This window comes from Oncorhynchus masou, chromosome 22, assembly GCF_036934945.1.
Source record: "Oncorhynchus masou masou isolate Uvic2021 chromosome 22, UVic_Omas_1.1, whole genome shotgun sequence".
NCBI lineage: Eukaryota > Metazoa > Chordata > Actinopteri > Salmoniformes > Salmonidae > Oncorhynchus > Oncorhynchus masou.
This window is the reverse complement of record NC_088233.1, coordinates 22,174,328-22,195,084: the sequence shown is the minus strand read 5'-3', so window position 1 is coordinate 22,195,084 and position 20,757 is coordinate 22,174,328. Positions and strand designations below refer to the sequence as shown.

Below are 20,757 nucleotides of genomic sequence, written 5' to 3'. Positions count from 1 at the left end.
ACATCTCCTTCAACCACAGACCTCTCCTTATCACCCTTTCCTTACTCTTCTCTCCTCTCACCACTTGCTCTCTCCATCAACACCCAGCGTGCTGTCTGCTAACCCTCATCGTCAGTCCATCATCCTTGTCATCTTCATGTCTTTATTGTAACTGCTATAGAAAAGCGCATTGACATAGTTTTACCCACCAAGTCCAAATCCTTCACCTCAAGGTTCCCTCAACTGTTAGATGTGGTGCTTATTTCACTGTGAGGCTAGGAAGTAGTTAGACTACATGGATAGGGAGTCAAAATGTCCCCCAGGAGGTCTCCCTGACTGTTTAGGTAGTACTGTTGGATACTAATATATATTGACAGCTCTCTAAATAATGTACTGTTGTACCATAGATCACTATGGATGAGTTAGTCAGAGGACCCCAGACATACCTTTACCCGGAGTTGACCCAGCTGTATATTCTCTAGCAAAAATCTATTTCTTTACCCTTCAGATGTGGAAGTGCAGAGAATGAAAAAAGCAGTGGAATCACTGATGGCAGCCAATGAGGAGAAGGTACAGTAAACTACAGTTGACCCCACCGCCCTCCATCATGATTCTTAGATGGTTAGTTTTGTCAAGTTTGATCTTTGTGACCCCTCTGCCCCTGTAGGATCGTAAAATTGAGGAGTTGAGGCAGTCGCTGCTGCTCTACAAGAAGGTCCAGGACAGGAGTTCAATGCAAGGGAAGAAAGGTTTGAGAAACCATGTCCTCTCTCTAAAACAATGCGCTATTACCGTGTTCTTTTTCTAGGCGAGAAACACTCTTTGTTCACTGTAGTTTGTTTGTTCAAGATCAAAGTAACACTACAAACAATGCTGAGTGACCTTGTGAATGATCAGTCGGATGCAGTTTAATGTTAGCAGTGATTTGTAAGAGCAGATAGAAATCTTCTTGGGGTAAATATTTAAAATATTTGAACGTCAAAGCCTCATATCTGGCAGTGGGCTCCAATAGAATGGCCAACTCTGAACTCTCTCTCTGGGCTACATAAATATCTGCCTTATAAAAATAACTTTCATATTCCATTCCAGAGAAAACCCAAGACGGCGAGAGTGACGAGAGTAACAGCGACAGCTCCCTCTCCATGATGTCAAAGACAACCACCCTGGTTGCCATGGAGTCAGAGAGGCATGCTCTAGCCGGAGACGAGGAAGTAGCAGGGAAAAGCCCAGACGAGGTACAAGATGACATGTCATAACTACTAAGCTTCATGCATAGAAATATATTGACTAGAACGGGTCAAGGCCCTCTGATCACAGAACAGATTATATTTCTATGAATGTCCTCATAAAACCTCAAAGCCTTCAGATGTCCTCCAACCAATAAAACAGCTAGTTACACATTTTTGAACGAGGTGTTGAGTCATTGTCACTTCGTCAAATTAGGTTGATAACATTCAATATTACTTTGCAGTGACACTTTTGATGGTTGTCTGTTTTGAATTATGACAAGCACTATCTTTACTGCTCGTTACCCTTAATCTACTAAATTGTGACAACACTGACACAAGAAAGGTAAACTCTGGCATTTTTGGAGGTTGTACTTTACTAAATGTTCTTTTCCGTTTGGTCCTCTGCTTCATTGTGAAGCTGGAGATGCACTATGGAGCTACTGAAGTGTCTTCGCCCACACCCAGCCCTTCAGTCCAGTCAGCATGTGATCCAAAAAGGGGGCCAGATCTGGACCAACCTGAACCAGAGAGGTGAGCTGAACTAGAGATAATAATGTTCTATAATCCTCGAAACAACAGGCTTTGTTTAAACCTGTGGGACAATTTCCAAATATCTTCCAGAACAACATGGTATGTCTGTCCAGTGCTGGGGTGTTTTCGCTAGGAACCAAACAGGAACGGACCTGCCTGAATTTCCCCAATTCTTACTTTAGTCAACTTTTGTTTTTGCTATGGTGTAGACCTACTTCCTGAAATGAGACTGGCCTTGGAAAAGGTCAATATCTAGGCGAGCTTTCATGCTTCATCTCACCCTTAGCATGATAAATGTGGCATAATTGATGACATGTCGACACCACAAGGTCCAATGTGTCTCATAAGGGTGTATAAATCCGCTTGAATGAGTAATAAGGCTTCCTTGGACATCTGTTTATAGCCTCCACACCCAGGTTTGACCACAGCCAGTAAACAGTATAGCGTGCAGCAGACTGCTCGCAGCTTGTCCATGTTAGCATCGGGTTAGCATCCCAACACTTGTCTGTTTATCCCCTGCAGCGAGGCAGGGGGCCAGGAAGAGTCACAGGAGGCCCCCCTTTCATGTGATACTCTACAGTGAGTATATATATGGTGTGAAGCTGCATGTCATGTACGCTTCAAGCTTCTGTCAGAATTCCTTCCTCCCAAAGGTCAGCAGTTCAGTACATATGTTGGCCAGATGTTGTTCATGTTCACTGTGATGAGCTTTGTCATTTCAGGACCCTGGATAGCCCCAATTCAGGGAGTCAGGACAACTTATATGTCAGCAACAGCGAAAAGGTAAAGAGATTTCCCCCCCCCCCCCCCCCAAAAAATATATTTTTTTTTACCCCCCTTTTTTCTCCCCAATTTCGTGGTATCCAATTGTTAGTAGCTACTATCTTGTCTCATCGCTACAACTCCCGTACGGGCTCGGGAGAGACGAAGGTTGAAAGTCATGCATTCTCCGATACACAACACAACCAAGCCGCACTGCTTCCTAACACAGCGCACATCCAACCCGGAAGCCAGCCGCACCAATGTGTCGGAGGAAACACCGTGCACCTGGCAACCTTGGTTAGCGTGCACTGTGCCCGGCCCGCCACCGGAGTCGCTGGTGGGCGATGAGACAAGGATATCCCTACCGGCCAATCCCTCCCTAACCCGGACGGCACTATGCCAATTGTGCGTCGCCCCACTGACCTCCCGGTCGCGGCCTGTTACGCCAGAGCCTGGGCGCGAACCCAGAGTCTCTGGTGGCACTGCGCCACCCAGGAGGCCCAGAGATTTCTGATGAATTCTAAAGTCCTCAGTGAATTTCACCACTAACACTCCATCTCATCATCTGTGGCAGATTACATTGGTGATGGACGAAAAGCCAACAGAGGAGAGTCTTTTCTCTGTGGTCTTCTATCCAAATTTCAGTCAGACACTTTTTTTGCTCATCTTCTCTTTATCATTCTTCATATTCTCTTCCTTTTTGTCTCTTCCGTCTTGTTAGAAAGCCTCCTGAAGGTTAGCATCCTCAGTAAGGCTAATGCTTATGAGTGTGTGTGTGTAGGGATGGACATGGGTACTGGAATGGACGACAAAGCTTGATCTTTAACGAGAGCTCACATTTTTTTCAAATACTGTAAAACTATTTGGTGGAATGTGCTTTGTGGCAAGTGAAATTTTCTTTGACATTAGCCAACGCTTCCCACAGTTGGGTCAAGTTGGCTGGATGCCCTTCTTGATACACCTGGGAAAATGTTGAGCATGAAAAACCCAGCAGCGTTGCAGTTCTTAACACAATCAAACCGGTGCACCTGGCACCAACTGCCATACCCCATTCAAAGTCACTTAAATCTTGTCTTGCCCATTCACCCTCTGGGTCCTGTGTGGCTCAGTCGGTAGAGCATGGCGCTTGCAACGCCAAGCGTCGTGGGTTCGATTCCCGCTGGGGCCACCCATATGTAAAAGTAGTGGCCCCAGCCGACTTGTAAGTCGCTTTGGACAAAAGCGTCTGCTAAATGGGATATAATGGCACATGTACACAATCCATGTCTCAAGGCTTAAATCCTTCTTTAACCTGCCTCCTGCCCTTCATCTACACTGATTGAAGTGGATTTAACATGTGACCTCAATAAGCGATCATAGCTTTCACCTGGTCAGTGTGTCATGGAAAGAGTAGGTTTTGCTAATGTTTTGGACACTCTGTGTAAATGCCTATAAAAACATATATCTAAATGATGGGATACACACGCTACATTCCTTGCCAAATGACGACAGTTTTATCACACATTCAAAATGGACTGGTTGATTGAAGTAGGAAATATGTGTTCCAAAACAAGCTGCAGTTATGGAATAATTTTGTCCCGTCTATTTTCTGCTTAAGCTACTTTGTGAACTGCTAGTACTATTTAGAATTGGCTAGCCTAGGCCCCTCAAACTCCACTCTGGACCTCGAAGCCAGTTTCACTGCATTGTTTTATTGTTCCCCTCTAATCAGGGACTGATTTAGACCTGGGACACAAGTTGCTTGCAATTAATTATCGGGTAGAACAGAAAACCAGCAGGCTCTGGACCTTGTAGGATAATGTTAAATACCCCTGGCCTAGGTTATAACCCACCTAAACATGGACAGGATCCACACGGAAAATATGCAAAAACATTACCGGTAGGTTGATCAAGCAGAGCGTATTTTCATCAGAATCATTAAGCATATGCATACTCCCCAAACATAAAATGGGTGTCTTGACTGGAAATAAGAGCGTCTTGTCTGCTAAATTAACAAAACAAGGCTATGCCATTGTACAGCCATAGGCTTCTTCAAGCTATCGCCACTACCTCATTTATTTCATTTTATTTTATTGAATATCCAAAACATACAATATACTTGTAGTGAGGCCGCTCAACTACTACATCATACCAGTCATCCAACAGACTCCCATTCAGAGTGACACACAGAAGCATCCAGGGTCAATGCCCTGCTCAAGGGCACGTCGACAGATCTCCCACCAGGCCAAAACCGGGGACCCGAATCCGCCAGTATTTCCCCTCCCCCACAGTTCCCTAAGAGCCACCCCTCAACCATCCGAGACCCCTCCCACAGTCGTCGCCCCCCCCCCAGGAAAAAAATACAAATAATTCCATTCCCCACCCCCAATGCACCAACCAAGAAAATTAACTAAAGAGAGAAAAAGACAAGACAGGAAACAATGCAATAAACAAAGGACAACTAAAATCATAACAGCAAGGCCAACTGTATATGTTTGAGTGCATGCCTGGCACTATTTACATGTGTATTTGTGTATTTGAGTGTGTGTGTGTGTGTGTGTGTGTGTGTGTGTGTGTGTGTGTGTGTGTGTGTGTGTGTGTGTGTGTATACATGTGTACAAACACCTGCACAGCATCAGCTTCAGGCAAATCAGCATTAGCTGTAAAAACACTGCTTTTCAGTATCATTCAAACTTTTTTACTGTGTTTTATTTAGACTTTTTATTTTTTATACTTTTATCTTTGACCATCATTCAATCCCCCGCCCAGCAACTCCTCTCCCAACCCTCAGCTTCCCTCAGCCCATCCTACCCATCTCTGCTCATCTCCACTACTGAGGCTACTGCCTTTTGGAAGATTGTGTTCTACAATGTTATATAACCAGTTGATATTACGGTTTCAATAAATTAATCTTAAATGGCACTTTCTTTTTTTATTGACTGAATATACAGTATATGGGGCAATTAGGATGTGTTATCTGTAATGGTTATGATAAATTAGGCATTGTTCCGATCTGTTGGGGCGGTAGGTAGCCTAGTGGTTAGAGCGTTGGACCAGTTACCGAAAGGTTGCAGGATCAAATCCCCGAGCTAACAAGGTAAAAATCTGTCGTTTTTTGCCCCTGAATAAGGCAGTTAACCCACTGTTTCCAGGCCGTCATTGAAAATAAGAATTTGTTCTTAACAGACTTGCCTAGTTAAATAAAAAATACATATATAAATGCGCAGAGAGAAATTCCATTGCGTATTTACAAATAAAATAAATAAATATATATTAATTTGAGTACTTGAAATAAAATCTGAGTACTATCGAAGAGCAAAAAAATGTTTTATTCCCATCCGTGTGTGTGTCACCTTGGTTTCGTTGCATGCGTTTGATTGCCTTTTAATACATTCAATTGAAATGTATGACTTTCCACTTTAAGCCAAATCTGCACTGTATGGTATTTTCAAATCCAATTTCCCATAGATTGTTTTATATGTTACTGCGTGTTTAATGTGACATGGTTCTGGCGTTGTGTGCACTGATTTGGCAGATAGCGGCTATTTTGAAGAATAATTTGACTTGCAATGATTGTCATGTGTTTGTTTCCTTAGTTGAATGCACTGATTGTAAGTTGCTCTGGATAAGAATGTCTGCTAAATGACTGAAATGTAAATTTGATCTGTCAGCTCTTTTCTGCTACTGTTCAGAATAAGGCTGTGGAGGAGATCAGTAAGATCAGCGAGCACCCGCCCAAGTCTCCCTCTTCGTCTCACCCCGTGACCACGGAGGATGACCGCTTCGGTAACAAGAAGGCTCGCTCCTCCTTTGGCCGGGGCTTCTTCAAGGTCAAGGGAGGCAAGAGGACAGCCAGCACCCCTAACCTGGGTAAGAGATGGATGGCCTGGTGTGGGTGGATGAGCTCTGGGTCTCAGGTGGAAGCTTTGTGGTAACAGATCCCATATTCACAAAGCGTATCAGACCACGAGTGCTGATCTAGGATCCGGTCCTCCCCACCCGTATAATCTTATTCATTAAGATCTAAAAGGCCAAACTGTTCCTAGTTTAGCACTCCTACTCTGAGATGCTTTATGAATTAGGCCCAGATACTGTATAACACTGCTATTCACTGGTTTCTGCCTGCTAACTCTGCTTCTTTTGTGCTCTTTTCACTTGTATGATGTGGTATCCTGTGCATTTTGACCAATTCATGTTAGGTATGATTAGATTTGTGAGATGGTAGTCTTTTTTTAAATAACTTCTTTACCAAAAGTATGTGGACATCTGCTCTTCGAACATCTCATTCCAAAATCATGGGCATTTATATATGGAGTTGATCCCCCTTTGCTGCTATAACAACCTCCACTCTTCTGATAGGGCTTTCCACTAGATGTTGGAACATTGCTGTGGGGACTTGCTTCCATTCAGCAACAAGAGCATTAGTGAAGTTGGGCACTGATGTTAGGTGTGTAGGCCTGGCTCAGTCTTTGTTCCAATTCAGTCGGCGTTCGATGGAGTGGAGGTCAGGGCTTTGTGCAGGCCAGTCAAGTTCTTCCACACCGATCTCGACAAACAATTTCTGTATGGATCTTTTTATGCACGGGGGCATTGTCATGCTGAAACAGGAAAACTTCCCCAAACTGTTTCCACAAAGTTGGAAGCACAGAATCATCTAGAATGTCATTGTATGCTATTGCATTAAGATTACCCTTCACTGGAACGAAGGAGCCAAAACCATTAAAAACAGCCCCAGACCATTATTCCTCCTCCACCAAACTTTACAGCACTATCCATTAGGGCAGGTAGCGTTCTCCTGGCATCCTCAAAGTCCAGATTCGTCCATCGGACTGACAGATGGTGAAGCATGAGTCATCACTCCAGAGAATCTATCCACTGCTCTTGAGTCCAATGGCGGCGAGCTTTACACTACTCCAGCCGAAGCTTGGCATTGCGCATGTGATCTTAGGCTTGTGTGTGGCCTGCTCGGCCATGGAAACCCATTTCATGAATCTCCCGACTAACAGTTCTTGTGCTGACATTGCTTCCAGAGGCAGTTTGGAACTCGGTAGTGATTGTTGCAACCAATGACAGACGTTTTTTACGCGCTTCAGGGGTCCTGTTCTGTGAGCTTGTGTGGCCTACCACTTCGCGGCTGAGCCGTTGTTGCTCCTAGACATTTTCACTTCACAATAACAGCACTTCCAGTTGACCGGGCAGCTGTAGCAGGGCAGACATTTGATGAACTGACTTGTTGGAAAGTGACATCTTATGACGGTGCCACATTGAAAGTCATTAAGCTCCTCAGTAAGGCCATTCTACTGCCAATGGTTGTCTCTGGAGATTTTATGGCTTTGTGCTCGATTTGATACACCTGTCAGCAATGGGTGTAGCCAAATAGCCAAATCCACTATTTTGAAGGGATGTGCACATACTTTTGTGTATATATACTTTTGGTGTTTCTGCCACTTAATTCAGACAGTAAGGAACTTAGAGGGGTAGACAGGCAAGTGAGAGAAATGGTGGAAACGGTGTCGTATGTGACGTGCTGGGGAATGTTACCATTACAGCGCTGCACAGCCTTTTGGTTTATTCTGAAGTCTGAGTGGTTCTTAACAAAGAGCTTGGTTTTTCTATGTAGCTTTTAATGTTTTTATTTTATTTATTTTGTATGTTCTCCAAAACCACACCCATAGTTAAAATACATACGAACACCATAATGACTAGTCCCAGAAACTTCTTCCGGTCTAATTATGAAAATTTAGCCTACAGTGTGTGCGCTTTGTAGTTGTGTTATATATGTATCTTATCTGTCTCCTCCTACCGTTATACTGTGACTCTCCTCTGTTGTTTTTTCCCTTCGGTAACCTTTGACCTCTGTCTTGTTCCTCTCATGTCATGTCTGCTTTCTGTAACACATGCGAGTGCGCCTATGCTAGGTACAGTATAATGGAGCCATCATGTCCTCAGTGCAAGGCAGGGCTGCAGTATGGCCTCGCTGGGGGAATTACCAGTACTGGATATGACCCTTGACCTCATAACATTCCCTCTGTCCCCTTCCTTCCCAAACCCTCTCAACCAACTGTTGAATTTCTACTTTCACTTAACTCACAAACGTTATGTGAGCTGAACTGTCTTTTGTAATTTAATTTCATAAATCATGATTCTCCCCAGACTTAGTTAAAAAAAATGTACAATTTCTTTCTTTGTTGGGTCATCGCTCTATGTGGAATATGAGTTGAAGGTGACTACATATTCTTTAAGCATGCTGGTGTTGATAGAGATGTAAGTATATATCTATCTCTCTATCTATATAAAATTAACCCAAGTCTTATGCTAGGTGTTGGTGGTGACCTTGTTATTTCAAGACTTAATGAAGCATGCTCATGTAGATATAACTTGGGAGTTCTCACATAGGTTTGAATTTCCACTCTAAACATTTGAAAAGAGGTTACTTACTCTCCGGCAACCATTAGCCCGTGGCAAGGCATTATCGTTGCTGCTATTTTGGTATATAATTCTACAGTAGCTACAGTAGACATCCTCACATGCAACCACACCCATGTTACCAGCAATTGTTCAGAGGCAAACAGCTTTGCAACATGGCTGGATAACATCAAAGATCGGAGCCTTTTTTGTATGTTTTGTTCTGTTTGTCGGCAAACTGCTTGTATATGCTCATTTCTATTTCTGTTCAAACTCCCCTTGCAACAAACCAGATCCCGGTTTTATAACCAGATGTCATCTGCAGTGATGTTCCCTGATAGTCTTCATGAAGTACATTTCTTTATTTGAATGTTATGTTCTTCCTGATGTTTTGGCTCTTATCAGTTGATATGCTGTTCACTATTCCTGAAAGCTAAATTCAACTCCAAATATTCAAATAACCTTTTTCTTAAACCCACTAAACACAGTTAGATACTGATTATGTTGTGGTTTCCTAACTTAGACCACCTCACTCTCCCATGTACAAGTCGAGTTCAGTGAAGTGGTCATGCATGCTGTAACCAGAGGCCTAGTGAGTCTCATTTAGGAATATGTGTGTGTGCATGAATTACACACTCTAGCTCCTGAGTGGCGCAGCTGTCTAAGGCACTCCATCTCCGTGATAGAGGCGTCAGTACAGACCCTGGTTCGATTCCGGGCTGTATCACAACTGGCCGTGATCGGTTGTGATACACAACCGGCCCTGATCGGTTGTGATGCACAATTGACCCAGCGTCGTCCGGGTTAAGGGAGGGTTTGACCTGGGAGTGGCCGTCATTGTAAAATAAGAATTTGTTCTTAACTGACTTGCCTAGTTAAATAAAGGTTCAATAAATAAACACTATGTTCAAGATTTAGGATGCCTCCAATATCTCTTCAAGTATAATATTGACATTTGAATTGTATGCATGTTTTGCCTATACACCAGTGCACAACTACTCTTTGACTGCAACTAAAATAAAGTAACTCTTTAGTGCTTCATGAGTCTCCACTCCATTGCATGCATATATTAACAGATTCAAATCAAACTTTTTTTGCCACGTGCTGAATACAACAAGTGTAGACCTTACTGTGAAATGCTTACTTACAAGCCCTTTACCACCAGTGCAGTTCAAGAAATAGTTAAGAAAATATTTACTAAATAAACTAAAGTAACACAATAAAATAACAATAATGAGGCTATATACAGGGGGCACCGGTACTGAGTCAGTGTGTGGGGGTACAGGTTAGTTGAGGTCATTTGTACATGTAGGTGGGGGTGAAGTGACTTTGCATAGATAATAAAAAGTGAGTAGCATTGCCTGGGTATTAGTGTTATACCATCCCTATGATTTGTCTGTCTGGGAGTTGTGTGGCTGGCTATAGGGTGTTTCTGGGCCACAGCCTCTGGCCCTGAGATGCAGATATCTGTGCATGGCTGCATCTGAAATTACATCCTATTCCCTACAGGTGAGGAATCTTTGACCGGTTTTTCACAGCAAGAAAGTAATCCTGCAGCAACAGTAAATGTGGATTATAATGAATGGATATTTTTGTAGGGGTCGATACATTTTTATTTGGGGCAAATCAAGTCTTACATTTTAATGTGAAAATTACACATTTAGAATCCTTTTTAAACCTACAAGTTTGCATTTCCTGCTGTACAGAACATTTCCTACAACAACAGGAAGATCAATTTAAGATCCTACACCTGATTTTTATATTGCACTACTTTTGACCAGAGCCAAAAGGATGCTATTTTGGATGCACCCCATGACTGTCACCATGGTGACATGGCGGTGCTGATGTCCTGTTGTCATTGCTGATGTCCTGTTTCTACAGCTGAGACAGAGCGAGAGGAGGGCACTGACCATCTGGACCTGGCCGGTCTACCCCAGAGGTCAGCCAACAGCGACAGCACCAACACACTGACCAGTGTGACCTCCACTACATCCCCTGAGTGCAAGAAGAAGTCCAAGGGAATCAAGGGGCTCTTTGGAAAGTAAGTGTTAAAGTTGTTTGGTACAGAACTCTTGATGACGCTGTCCTGTAAGTCATCAATATTGAGTTTTGGGTGCCTGGGTCATTTTCATTAGGCACCAAAACAGAAGGAAACGGGGAGGGAGTACTTGAACTTGTTCAATACAAAATGCTTATTTTTTTGTTTTCTGTTACAAAACATTTAGATACGGTGTGCCCTAATGAATACAACCCTGGTTAATATTGATCTGATTTAAAACTCTGAAGTAAGTCTTGACTAATCAAAAAACTAAGCTGGCAATATAAGGAAGAGAAACATGTTTTGTGTATTCTTTTATAATAAAATATTTAAAAATGCTTTCAGCTATGCTAACCCCACCGCAACCATGGTACATTCGTTTGGAGTCATAAGTGCTTAACTTTCAACCATGACCAGACTTGAATTTAAATTATGTATTTGAATTTTTTGTAAAAACAAATTAAGGCTGAGGAGAAGTCAGTCCACCACGTTCAACCTGGATGACAACCTATCAGAGGCGGTCGAGTTCAAGAGAGGCGGAGTCCGAGCCACAGCAGGTCCCAGACTGGGCTGGTCCCGTGACCTACAGCGATTACCCAAGAAGTTAGTGTGCACTGTGATTTCACCTTGAATTAATGAGAAACAAGTTTTTGTGCTCAGTGCACTCCCGTTGAGCACTGAGAAACATAATGTGCGTCACTTGGCTTTCCTTTAGCTTTCTGTGTGCTGAAATACACAGAGAAAAACAATGCTAGAAATGACTTTCTCTTACACTACTCTTATCCAATAATGTAGCCTGGTCCCAGATTTGTTGGTGATTTCTTGCCAACTCCTACAGGCATAGAGAGCCTAGCCAGATCTGGGACCAGGCTATGTGATAAAAAGGAAGTTGAATCTAAACTAGTCCGGTTTTGCGTCCTACCACGGTCAAGTCATTGTTAGAAGGCAATACTGTCTTCCTTTATGAACGGGTGACCCACGTTAAGCCAGCATGTCCTCATTCTTTCGCTCGTAGTGACCTGGACACCCCGTTTGCCCGCTGGTCCAAGGAGCAGGTGTGTGACTGGCTGCAGGAGCAGGGACTGGGGCTCTACCTGAACATGGCCCGCGTGTGGATTTCTTCTGGACAGACTCTGCTGCAGGGCTCACAGCAGGACCTAGAGAGGGTGAGCACTGAGCAGGAGAGATTGTATCTCAATGACACTAATCTGTATGAATAAAAACACTTGGACTCCGCAGTACAGCCAGATGTCATTTGTATTGATCCCCTATGAGGCAATTCGCCCAAATAGGGTTGTGGTTGACGCTACCGAGGTGTAAAACATTTGTTGATGTATTCACTCTACTGTATGTTAAGGACCTTAAATATGTGTCAAATAATCCTGTAAGGGATGGGTTCAAATAATCCTGTAAGGGATGGGTTCAAATAATCCTGTAAGGGATGGGTTCAAATAATCCTGTAAGGGATGGGTTCAAATAGTCCTGTAAGGGATGGGTTCAAATAATCCTGTAAGGGATGGGTTCAAATAATCCTGTAAGGGATGGGTTCAAATAATCCTGTAAGGGATGGGTTCAAATAATCCTGTAAGGGATGGGTTCAAATAATCCTGTAAGGGATGGGTTCAAATAATCCTGTAAGGGATGGGTTCAAATAATCCTGTAAGGGATGGGTTCAAATAATCCTGTAAGGGATGGGTTCAAATAATCCTGTAAGGGATGGGTCACTAAAGGTGACTTTACACATAAATGAAAATATTATTTATTCAGCACTTTATGGTTAACCTAGGCACTGCCTCTCTTTATACTCTGGCCAAAAACACTGTACTCTATGACTGGAGAAAGTGGATGGAACTAATCCTCTGTTCTGTCCTGGGGGTGTGGCTCTGGGTGGTTGTGTGTTTGTTTGTTTGTTTAGGAGCTGGGCATTAAACACCCGCTGCACAGGAAGAAGCTCCAACTGGCCCTGCAGGCCCTGGGCTCTGAGGAGGATGACAACAAGGGCAAACTGGACTACAACTGGGTGACCAGTGAGTAAATGAATGCCAGTATGGGAGTCATGGTTAATACTGGGGTTTTACTATGCTTAACATCTCATGTTGTCAATTATATGGTGGGCGTTTCAAATGAATTGTAATCCAATTAACAAGTCCTGAATTTGATTCAAGTGCTCTCGAGATGTACGTTTTCATTATGTGATTTCTAATGTGGAAATTGACTGGCAGGTTGACAGATCCCCCCCCTCTCTCTCATCTCCTCCCATAGGGTGGCTGGATGACATTGGCCTGCCTCAGTATAAGACCCAGTTTGATGAGGGGAGGGTGGACGGCCGCATGCTACACTACATGACAGTAGTGAGTGTCGAAGAGATAGACACGCACACACTGACACTCCTGTCCTCAGGCCATGCATGGATAGGCCTGATCAGATTCAGAGCCTGCTAACTATTTCCATCTGACCTGACATTCTTTTTAACATTCTTGCACCTGTGTCCTCTGTCAGAATGACCTGCTATCTCTGAAGGTGGGCAGTGTGCTCCACCACCTCAGCATCAAGAGAGCTATTCAGGTGCTGCGCCTCAACAACTACGAGCCCAACTGCCTGCGCCGACGGCCCTCTGACGAGGTAGGTCCACCGGTTGTTTTCAGTAGTCCCCAAATAGAAGAAAACGGGCACATTTTTTATTTCTGTTGCTAATGTTTTAAATAGTTTTCCGCTGTGTGCCCTAATGAAGACAACCCTGGTTCCAGGAATACATGAACACTAGTCACTTTTTGTTATGTACTTCAAGCTAAACAAGTATTTAACAAATATTGGCGTACAATCATTTGGTCTGTTGATAAACAGACCAATTTTTCTCTCTCTCTGTCTCCTGATTGGTCAGAACAACATCACGCCAGCAGAGATCTCCCAGTGGACCAATCACAGAGTGATGGAATGGCTGAGATCAGTGGACCTGGCGGAGTATGCCCCCAACCTGAGGGGCAGCGGCGTTCACGGGGGACTCATGGTGAGAGAGAATTATCAGAGAGCCTGTGATCAGGTTTAATGTGGCCCACAGTGGTCTTGGTAGAATAAGACCAATGTTTTTTGTTGTTTTTGAAAAATTACTAAATGCCTAAAACGAGTTGGAGACGACATAGAAATGACAATGGGATTTTATCTTAGAATGGGATGCGTCTCAACCTAGCTCACATCTCATAATGTTCCCTCTTCTCCCAGGTGCTGGAGCCACGGTTCAACGTGGAGACTATGGCCCTGCTGCTGAACATTCCCCCCAACAAGACCCTGCTGCGGAGGCATCTGGCCACCCACTTCAACCTGCTGGTGGGCTCTGAGGCCCAGGGGCTCAAACAGGATTGTCTGGAGAATCCCGACTACACCCTGCTCACCGCCACCGCCAAGGTCAAGGTAGGGGTCAAAAGTAATGCACAATATAGGGAATAGGGCGCATTTTTGGATGCAACCATGGTTTTTGGTAAGGAGTGATGAAGACGTGTGGTAAGATTGTTTTCATGTGTTTGACACTGGTTTTGGTTATGAACTGTGGTCTCAATTTATAATAATTTGAGAAATCTGTTCCCACCAGCCGAGGAAGATGTCGTTCGGGAGCTTCGGCAGCCTGAGGAAGAAGAGGCAGGATGACAGTGAGGAGTATGTCTGCCCCATGGACGTGGAGATGCCAAAGGGACGTAGCTTCCAGAAAGGCTATGAGCTTCAGCTCTACGAGGATGACATTGACCGGCTAGAGCAGGTAAACTTTTTAGTCGGGTCCTAAGTCTGTTTGTGCTGTCTTGCCAACTCCTATGGTCGTTGTCAGACCAAGCATTTTGGCAAAGCATTTCTCTGTAAAGGTTGCATGGTGCTCAGTACACACTTAATAAGTTCTCCAAGTAATTAGTAAGTCATCTCATCAATACTAAGATTCAACCTCCACCTTTTAGATTGTTCTCTACTCGATGTTTCCAGTCTGCCTGTATTACATACAGACCTTTTTGGTCGTTCACTGCCGTAACAGGAGATGGCAGCACTGCCTAGTTTCTATATTCGCTCAGGGCAGCTGCACAGACAGGTCTTAGTAATGGTGTTGTGTCAAACCATATCTGTTATTGCAGATGGAGGACTCAGAGGGAACTGTGAGGCAGATCGGAGCTTTCTCCGAGGGCATCCAAAACTTGACGGTAAGAAGGAATCTTTTATTTTTTTCTGTTTTAATTGTGCTTAAGTGTTATGTTGATATGGTTTGTGGATAACAATATTTAGGGTATAAGCGCTACGGTGCCTTCAGGAAGTATTCATACCACTTGATGTTTTACAAAAAAATGACAGCCTGAATTCAAAATTGTTGAAAAAAATGTTTTTCCATCTACACACTACCCCATAATGCCAAAGTGAAAACATGTTTTTATTTTAGCAAATGTATTGAAAATGAAATCAAGATTTCTCATTTACATAAGTATTCACACCCCTATGCTATGACATTCCAAATTGAGCTCCTGTGCATCCGTTGTCTTTTGATCATCGTTGAGATGTCACGAGAACTTGGTTGGAGTCCACCTGTGGCCAATTCAGTTGTTTGGACATGATTTAGAAAGAAACACCTTTCTAGAAAAGGTCCCAAAGTTGTCAGAGCAGAAACTATACCATGAAGTCCAAGGAACTAGAATTGTGACGAGGCATATTTAATCTTCAATACATTTGCAAACATATAATAATAATAAACTTTGTCATTATTGAGTATTGTGTGTAAATAGGTGAGATAAAAGCATCTATTAAATTAATTTTAAATTGTGGAATAAGTCTAGGCGTATGAATACTTTCTGAAGGCACGGTATAAATATATAAGGCATTTGTGACGTAAATATAGGTTCTAGAGGTCGACCGATTTTTCAACGCCAATACCGATTATTGGAGAACCAAAAAGAGCCGATACCTATTAATCGGCCTCTTTTTTTTTCTTTTTTTTTTTTAAATTTGTAATAATGACAATTACAACAATACTGAATGAACACTTATTTTAACTTAGTATAATACATCAACAAAAATCAATTTAGCCTCAAATAAATAATGAAACATGTTCAATTTGGTTTAAATAATTCAAAAACAAAGTGTTGGAGAAGTAAAAGTACAATATGTGCCATGTAAAAAAGCTAACGTTTGAGTTCCTTGCTCAGAACATGAGAACATATGAAAGTTGGTGGTTACTTTTAACATGAGACTTCAATATTCCAAGTAAGAGGTTTTAGGTTGTAATTAATATAGTATTTATAGGACTATTTCTCTCTATACCATTTGTATATCATATACATATATATCATATACCTTCTTATAGGCACTATAGTATTGCCAGTGTAACAGTATAGCTTCCGTCACTCTCCTCGCCCATACCTGGGCTCGAACCAGGAACACATTGACAACAGCCACACTCAAAGCAGCGTTACCCATCGCTCCACAAAAGCCGCGGCCCTTGCAGGGGAATAACTAGTCCAAGTCTCAGAGCGAGTGACGTTTGAAACGCTATTAGTGCGCACCCCGCTAACTAGCTAGCCATTTCACATTGGTTACACCAGACATTAGGCTGATAGGCTTGAAGTCATAAACAGCGCTGTGCTTGCGAAGAGCTGGTGGCAAAACGCACGAAATTGCTGTTTGAATGAATGCTTACGAGCCTGCTGCTGACCATCGCTCAGTCAGACTGCTCTATCAAATCATAGACTTAATTATAACACAACACACAGAAATACGAGGCTTTGGTCATTTAATATGGTCGAATCTGGAAACTATAATTTCGAAAACAAAACGTTTATTATTTCAGCGAAATATGGAACCGTTCGGTATTTTATCTAACGGTTGGCATCCCTAAGTCTAAATATTCTTGTTACATTGCACAACCTTCGACGTTATGTCATAATTGCGTAAAATTTTGGCAAATTAGTTTCCAATGAGCCAGGCTGCCCATACTGTTGCATATACCCTGACTATGCGTGCAATGAACGCAAGAAGTGACACAATTTCACCTGGTTAATATTGCCTGCTAACCTGGATTTCTTTTAGCTAAATATGCAGGTTTAAAAATATATACTTCTGTGTATTGATTTTAAGAAAGGCGTTGGTGTTTATGGTTAGGTACAGTCGTCCAACGATTTTGCTTTTTTCGCAAATGCGCTTTTGTTAAATCATCCCCCAGCGTTGCATCGTTTATATGCAACGCAGGACACGCTAGATAAACTAGTAATATCATCAACCGTGTGTAGTTATAACTAGTGATTAATTGATTGTTTTTTTATAAGATAAGTTTAATGCTAGCTAGCAATTTACCTTGGCTTCTACTGCATTTGCGTAACAGGCAGGCTCCTCGTGGAGTGCAATGAGAGGCAGGTGGTTAGAGCGTTGGCCTAGTTTACTGTAAGGTTGCAAGATTAGATCCCCCGAGCTGACAAGGTGAAAATCTGTTGTTCTGCCCCTGAACAAGAAAGTTAACCCACCGTTCCTAAGCCGTCATTGAAAATAAGAATGTGTTCTTAAATGATTTGCCTAGTTAAAGGTTGTTGTTTTTTTATCTGATTGTTAGGAAAACTTGAAATCGGTTCAGATTAATCGGTCGACCTCTAAGTTCTTACATTTCTTCTCCAGTATTAATTTCTTATTTCATGCATTGTGTCCCTGTGTTTCCAGAGCATGCTGAAAGACGATGAATTTTTCAAGGAGATCTCCAACTCACCCAACCCCAGCATGACAGATGACGATTCCAACATGTGATGCTGACCGTCGCCGTGTGACCCTGTTCCCTAGTGCCGTTGTGAACGAAACAGTCTTCACTAGCAGACCAGGATTCAAATACTATTTGAAATCATTTCAAATACTTCAGCTGTGCTTGGTTGAGCTTGCCTGTTGGAATACAATGGGAATACAAAAGTCTGCCCATCTCGCACTCCAGGCAGGCTAAAGCCAAACGCTCAACGGATTTCAACCCGGGTCCTCCACTAACACACACTCCAGACTTCACCGTAACCCATACAACCCTCGCAGAGCAAGCACCAGATATCCTTTTAGTATTTTAGATGAGGTATAAAAAATCTAGATTTTAAAGAAATACAAGACCATGTCTGATGTCATGTGAACTGACACCGTTTTTGTAAGGTGCCAATCCATTTTAACTGACCTATTGGGAGAGGATGTATTTCAAAGCAATACGCCACCATAGTTTGCCTACCAGCTGGATACTGGAGACATATGTAATCCTTGTTTGTATACTGGCCATCTTTCTGTGGAATTAAGTATTAATAACAATATCTGATACATTTTCTTTTTACAGTAAGATATACTATAGGACTATTGCAAAATCTAATATATCATTTTAAAGAATATATTTGGCTTTTGAACGAAGTTACTGTCAACAGAAAGATAACGGTATATGCTGTGCAGATTTGCCCAAGTTAAGTGGTATGCCCCAAAACAGTTGATATGGTTTATGCAGAAAACCAGAATATTAGCTGCATCATTACTTTACTTTCAACATATCGCGCCATATCCAAGACACTCCCAGTAATAGTGTTTCTTTGCATGCATTGGCACCAATGCCGTACTGTATGCATTTTAGTACAATACACGGTTCAATGCATTTGATTCCTGTTAAGTGTCATCATTGCATGTTATTGAAGCCTTTCTTGTAGCCAAAATATTCTACACCTGCCAACAGAAGACAGACTTTGTTTTATCATTGTACTTAGAACTATTCTTAAAAATGGCCAAATAGCATAGTTATTTTCCGAGTATTGTAGCTAGCCTGGGTGCCTGTCTGTTTCTGCTCTCTTGCCAACTCCTAATGGAATGGTCATGCCAAACATATTGTTTGGAGTGACAAGGAGTTGACAGAGTAGAAAGTGACTGGCACCCAGGCTACGTTGTAGTATGTTGAGAGAGCTGAAGCAATGCAAGAATGTCTCAAAAGCAAAGATACTATTATGGAACGCCCTAACCACATGAAACGAAAGTGTATACTGTGTACTGGTTGAGGTATTACCCATTTCTAGGGTTAATAAAGTAATTTAAACCAAGGGATGTCTTTCAATGCTCAAATAGGAGGCTTGGAAATGTAGAACATAAAGTGTATGGGTAAATTTTGCTCCGTAGTGCAGATTCAATACCATTTAAAAGCATCCATGTTTGTACAGACCCATATTTTTGTCAACACGTACAGACCTTTATTTTTGTTAGTAGTTGCCCAAAACTGTGTACACTGTATCCTACCCATTGTGTGCACTTTAAATTAAAGGTTTGACAAGCTATTATTTGCAGCATGATGAACATGAACACATTTACACACATTAAAAATAAAATACATTAGGGGCAGGAGCATTGCTCCTCCAGTTCTGTTCAGGCAGAAGTATCAAATCAAATTGTATTTGTCACATACACATGGTTAGCAGATGTTAATGCGAGTGTAGCGAAATGCTTGTGCTTCTAGTTCCGACAATGCAGTAATAACCAACAAGTAATCTAACTAACAATTCCAAAACTACTGTCTTATACACAAGTGTAAGGGGATAAAGAATATGTACATAAAGATATATGAATGAGTGATGGTACAGAGCAGCATAGGCAAGATACAGTAGATGGTATCGAGTACAGTATATACATATGAGATGAGTATGTAAACAAAGTGGCATAGTTAAAGTGGCTAGTGATACATGTATTACATAAAGATGCAGTAGATGATATAGAGTACTGTATATACGTATACATATGAGATGAATAATGTAGGGTATGTAAACATTATATTAGGTAGCATTGTTTAAAGTGGCTAGTGATATATTTTGCATCATTTCCCATCAATTCCCATTATTAAAGTGGCTGGAGTTGAGTCAGTGTGTTGGCAGCAGCCACTCAATGTTAGTGGTTGCTGTTTAACAGTCTGATGGCCTTAAGATAGAAGCTGTTTTTCAGTCTCTCGGTCCCAGCTTTGATGCACCTGTACTGACCTCACCTTCTGGATGGTAGCGGGGTGAACAGGCAGTGGCTCAGGTGGTTGTTGTCCTTGATGATCTTTATGGCCTTCCTGTAACATCGGGTGGTGTAGGTGTCCTGGAGGGCAGGTAGTTTGCCCCCGGTGATGCGTTGTGCAGACCTCACTACCCTCTGGAGAGCCTTACGGTTGTGGGCGGAGCAGTTGCCGTACCAGGCGGTGATACAACCCGCCAGGATGCTCTCGATTGTGCATCTGTAGAAGTTTGAGTGCTTTTGGTGACAAGCCGAATTTCTTCAGCCTCCTGAGGTTGAAGAGGTGCTGCTGCGCCTTCTTCACGATGCTGTCTGTGTGGGTGGACCAATTCAGTTTGTCTGTGATGTGTATGCCGAGGAACTTGCTATTCATGTGAAACCATAACTGAGCCACCTCATTCACAGCTGGCTGCTATTGATGTAGTCTGAACAATGTGTTTTGCATGGAAATCCTCTTGATCTTCCAGCATGATATATTGGTGCTGAGCTGAACCTTGGATAATCCTGTGACTCCATAATGAAGGAATGACTAGAGGTTTCATTGAAGGAAAATAACACAACTCATCTAAGAGTCTTGTAAATGGTTTTAGTATTTTTGATTTTCTTTAAAATTTTGTCTCTGATGGGGGAAACACTATTTCATTAGCTCTACAGTCGTGGCCAAAAGTTTTGAGAATGACACAAATATTAATTTGCCTCAGTTTGTATGATGGCAATTTGCATATACTCCAGAATGTTATGAAGAGTGAAAAGATTAATTGCAATTGATTGCAAAGTCCCTATTTGCCTTGCAAATGAACTGAATCCCCAAAAAACATTTCCACTGCATTTCAGCCC

At 42.4% G+C, this 20,757-nt stretch overlaps 1 protein-coding gene across 8 annotated transcripts in view; it reads left to right on the top strand.

Moving 5' to 3' along the window:
* LOC135509187 (liprin-beta-1-like) overlaps positions 1 to 19,208 on the top strand; it is a 56,608-nt gene extending 37,400 nt beyond the window's left edge. For 5 of the 8 annotated variants that reach the window (XM_064929632.1, XM_064929626.1, XM_064929627.1 and 2 more), the window contains 18 exons: positions 488 to 549; positions 647 to 728; positions 1,069 to 1,214; positions 1,627 to 1,739; positions 2,262 to 2,318; positions 2,462 to 2,522; positions 6,152 to 6,350; positions 10,767 to 10,926; positions 11,389 to 11,526; positions 11,939 to 12,089; positions 12,839 to 12,950; positions 13,186 to 13,274; positions 13,423 to 13,545; positions 13,805 to 13,930; positions 14,143 to 14,331; positions 14,510 to 14,674; positions 15,036 to 15,101; positions 17,596 to 19,208. In XM_064929632.1, the coding sequence (XP_064785704.1) occupies positions 488 to 549; positions 647 to 728; positions 1,069 to 1,214; positions 1,627 to 1,739; positions 2,262 to 2,318; positions 2,462 to 2,522; positions 6,152 to 6,350; positions 10,767 to 10,926; positions 11,389 to 11,526; positions 11,939 to 12,089; positions 12,839 to 12,950; positions 13,186 to 13,274; positions 13,423 to 13,545; positions 13,805 to 13,930; positions 14,143 to 14,331; positions 14,510 to 14,674; positions 15,036 to 15,101; positions 17,596 to 17,679 (2,123 nt within the window). In that variant the 3' untranslated portion in view covers positions 17,680 to 19,208. The remainder of the gene's footprint in view (positions 1 to 487; positions 550 to 646; positions 729 to 1,068; positions 1,215 to 1,626; positions 1,740 to 2,261; positions 2,319 to 2,461; positions 2,523 to 6,151; positions 6,351 to 10,766; positions 10,927 to 11,388; positions 11,527 to 11,938; positions 12,090 to 12,838; positions 12,951 to 13,185; positions 13,275 to 13,422; positions 13,546 to 13,804; positions 13,931 to 14,142; positions 14,332 to 14,509; positions 14,675 to 15,035; positions 15,102 to 17,595) is intronic. The other 3 variants (XM_064929631.1, XM_064929634.1, XM_064929633.1) reach the window with 3 other exon arrangements.
* Positions 19,209 to 20,757: the final 1,549 nt, after the last annotated feature.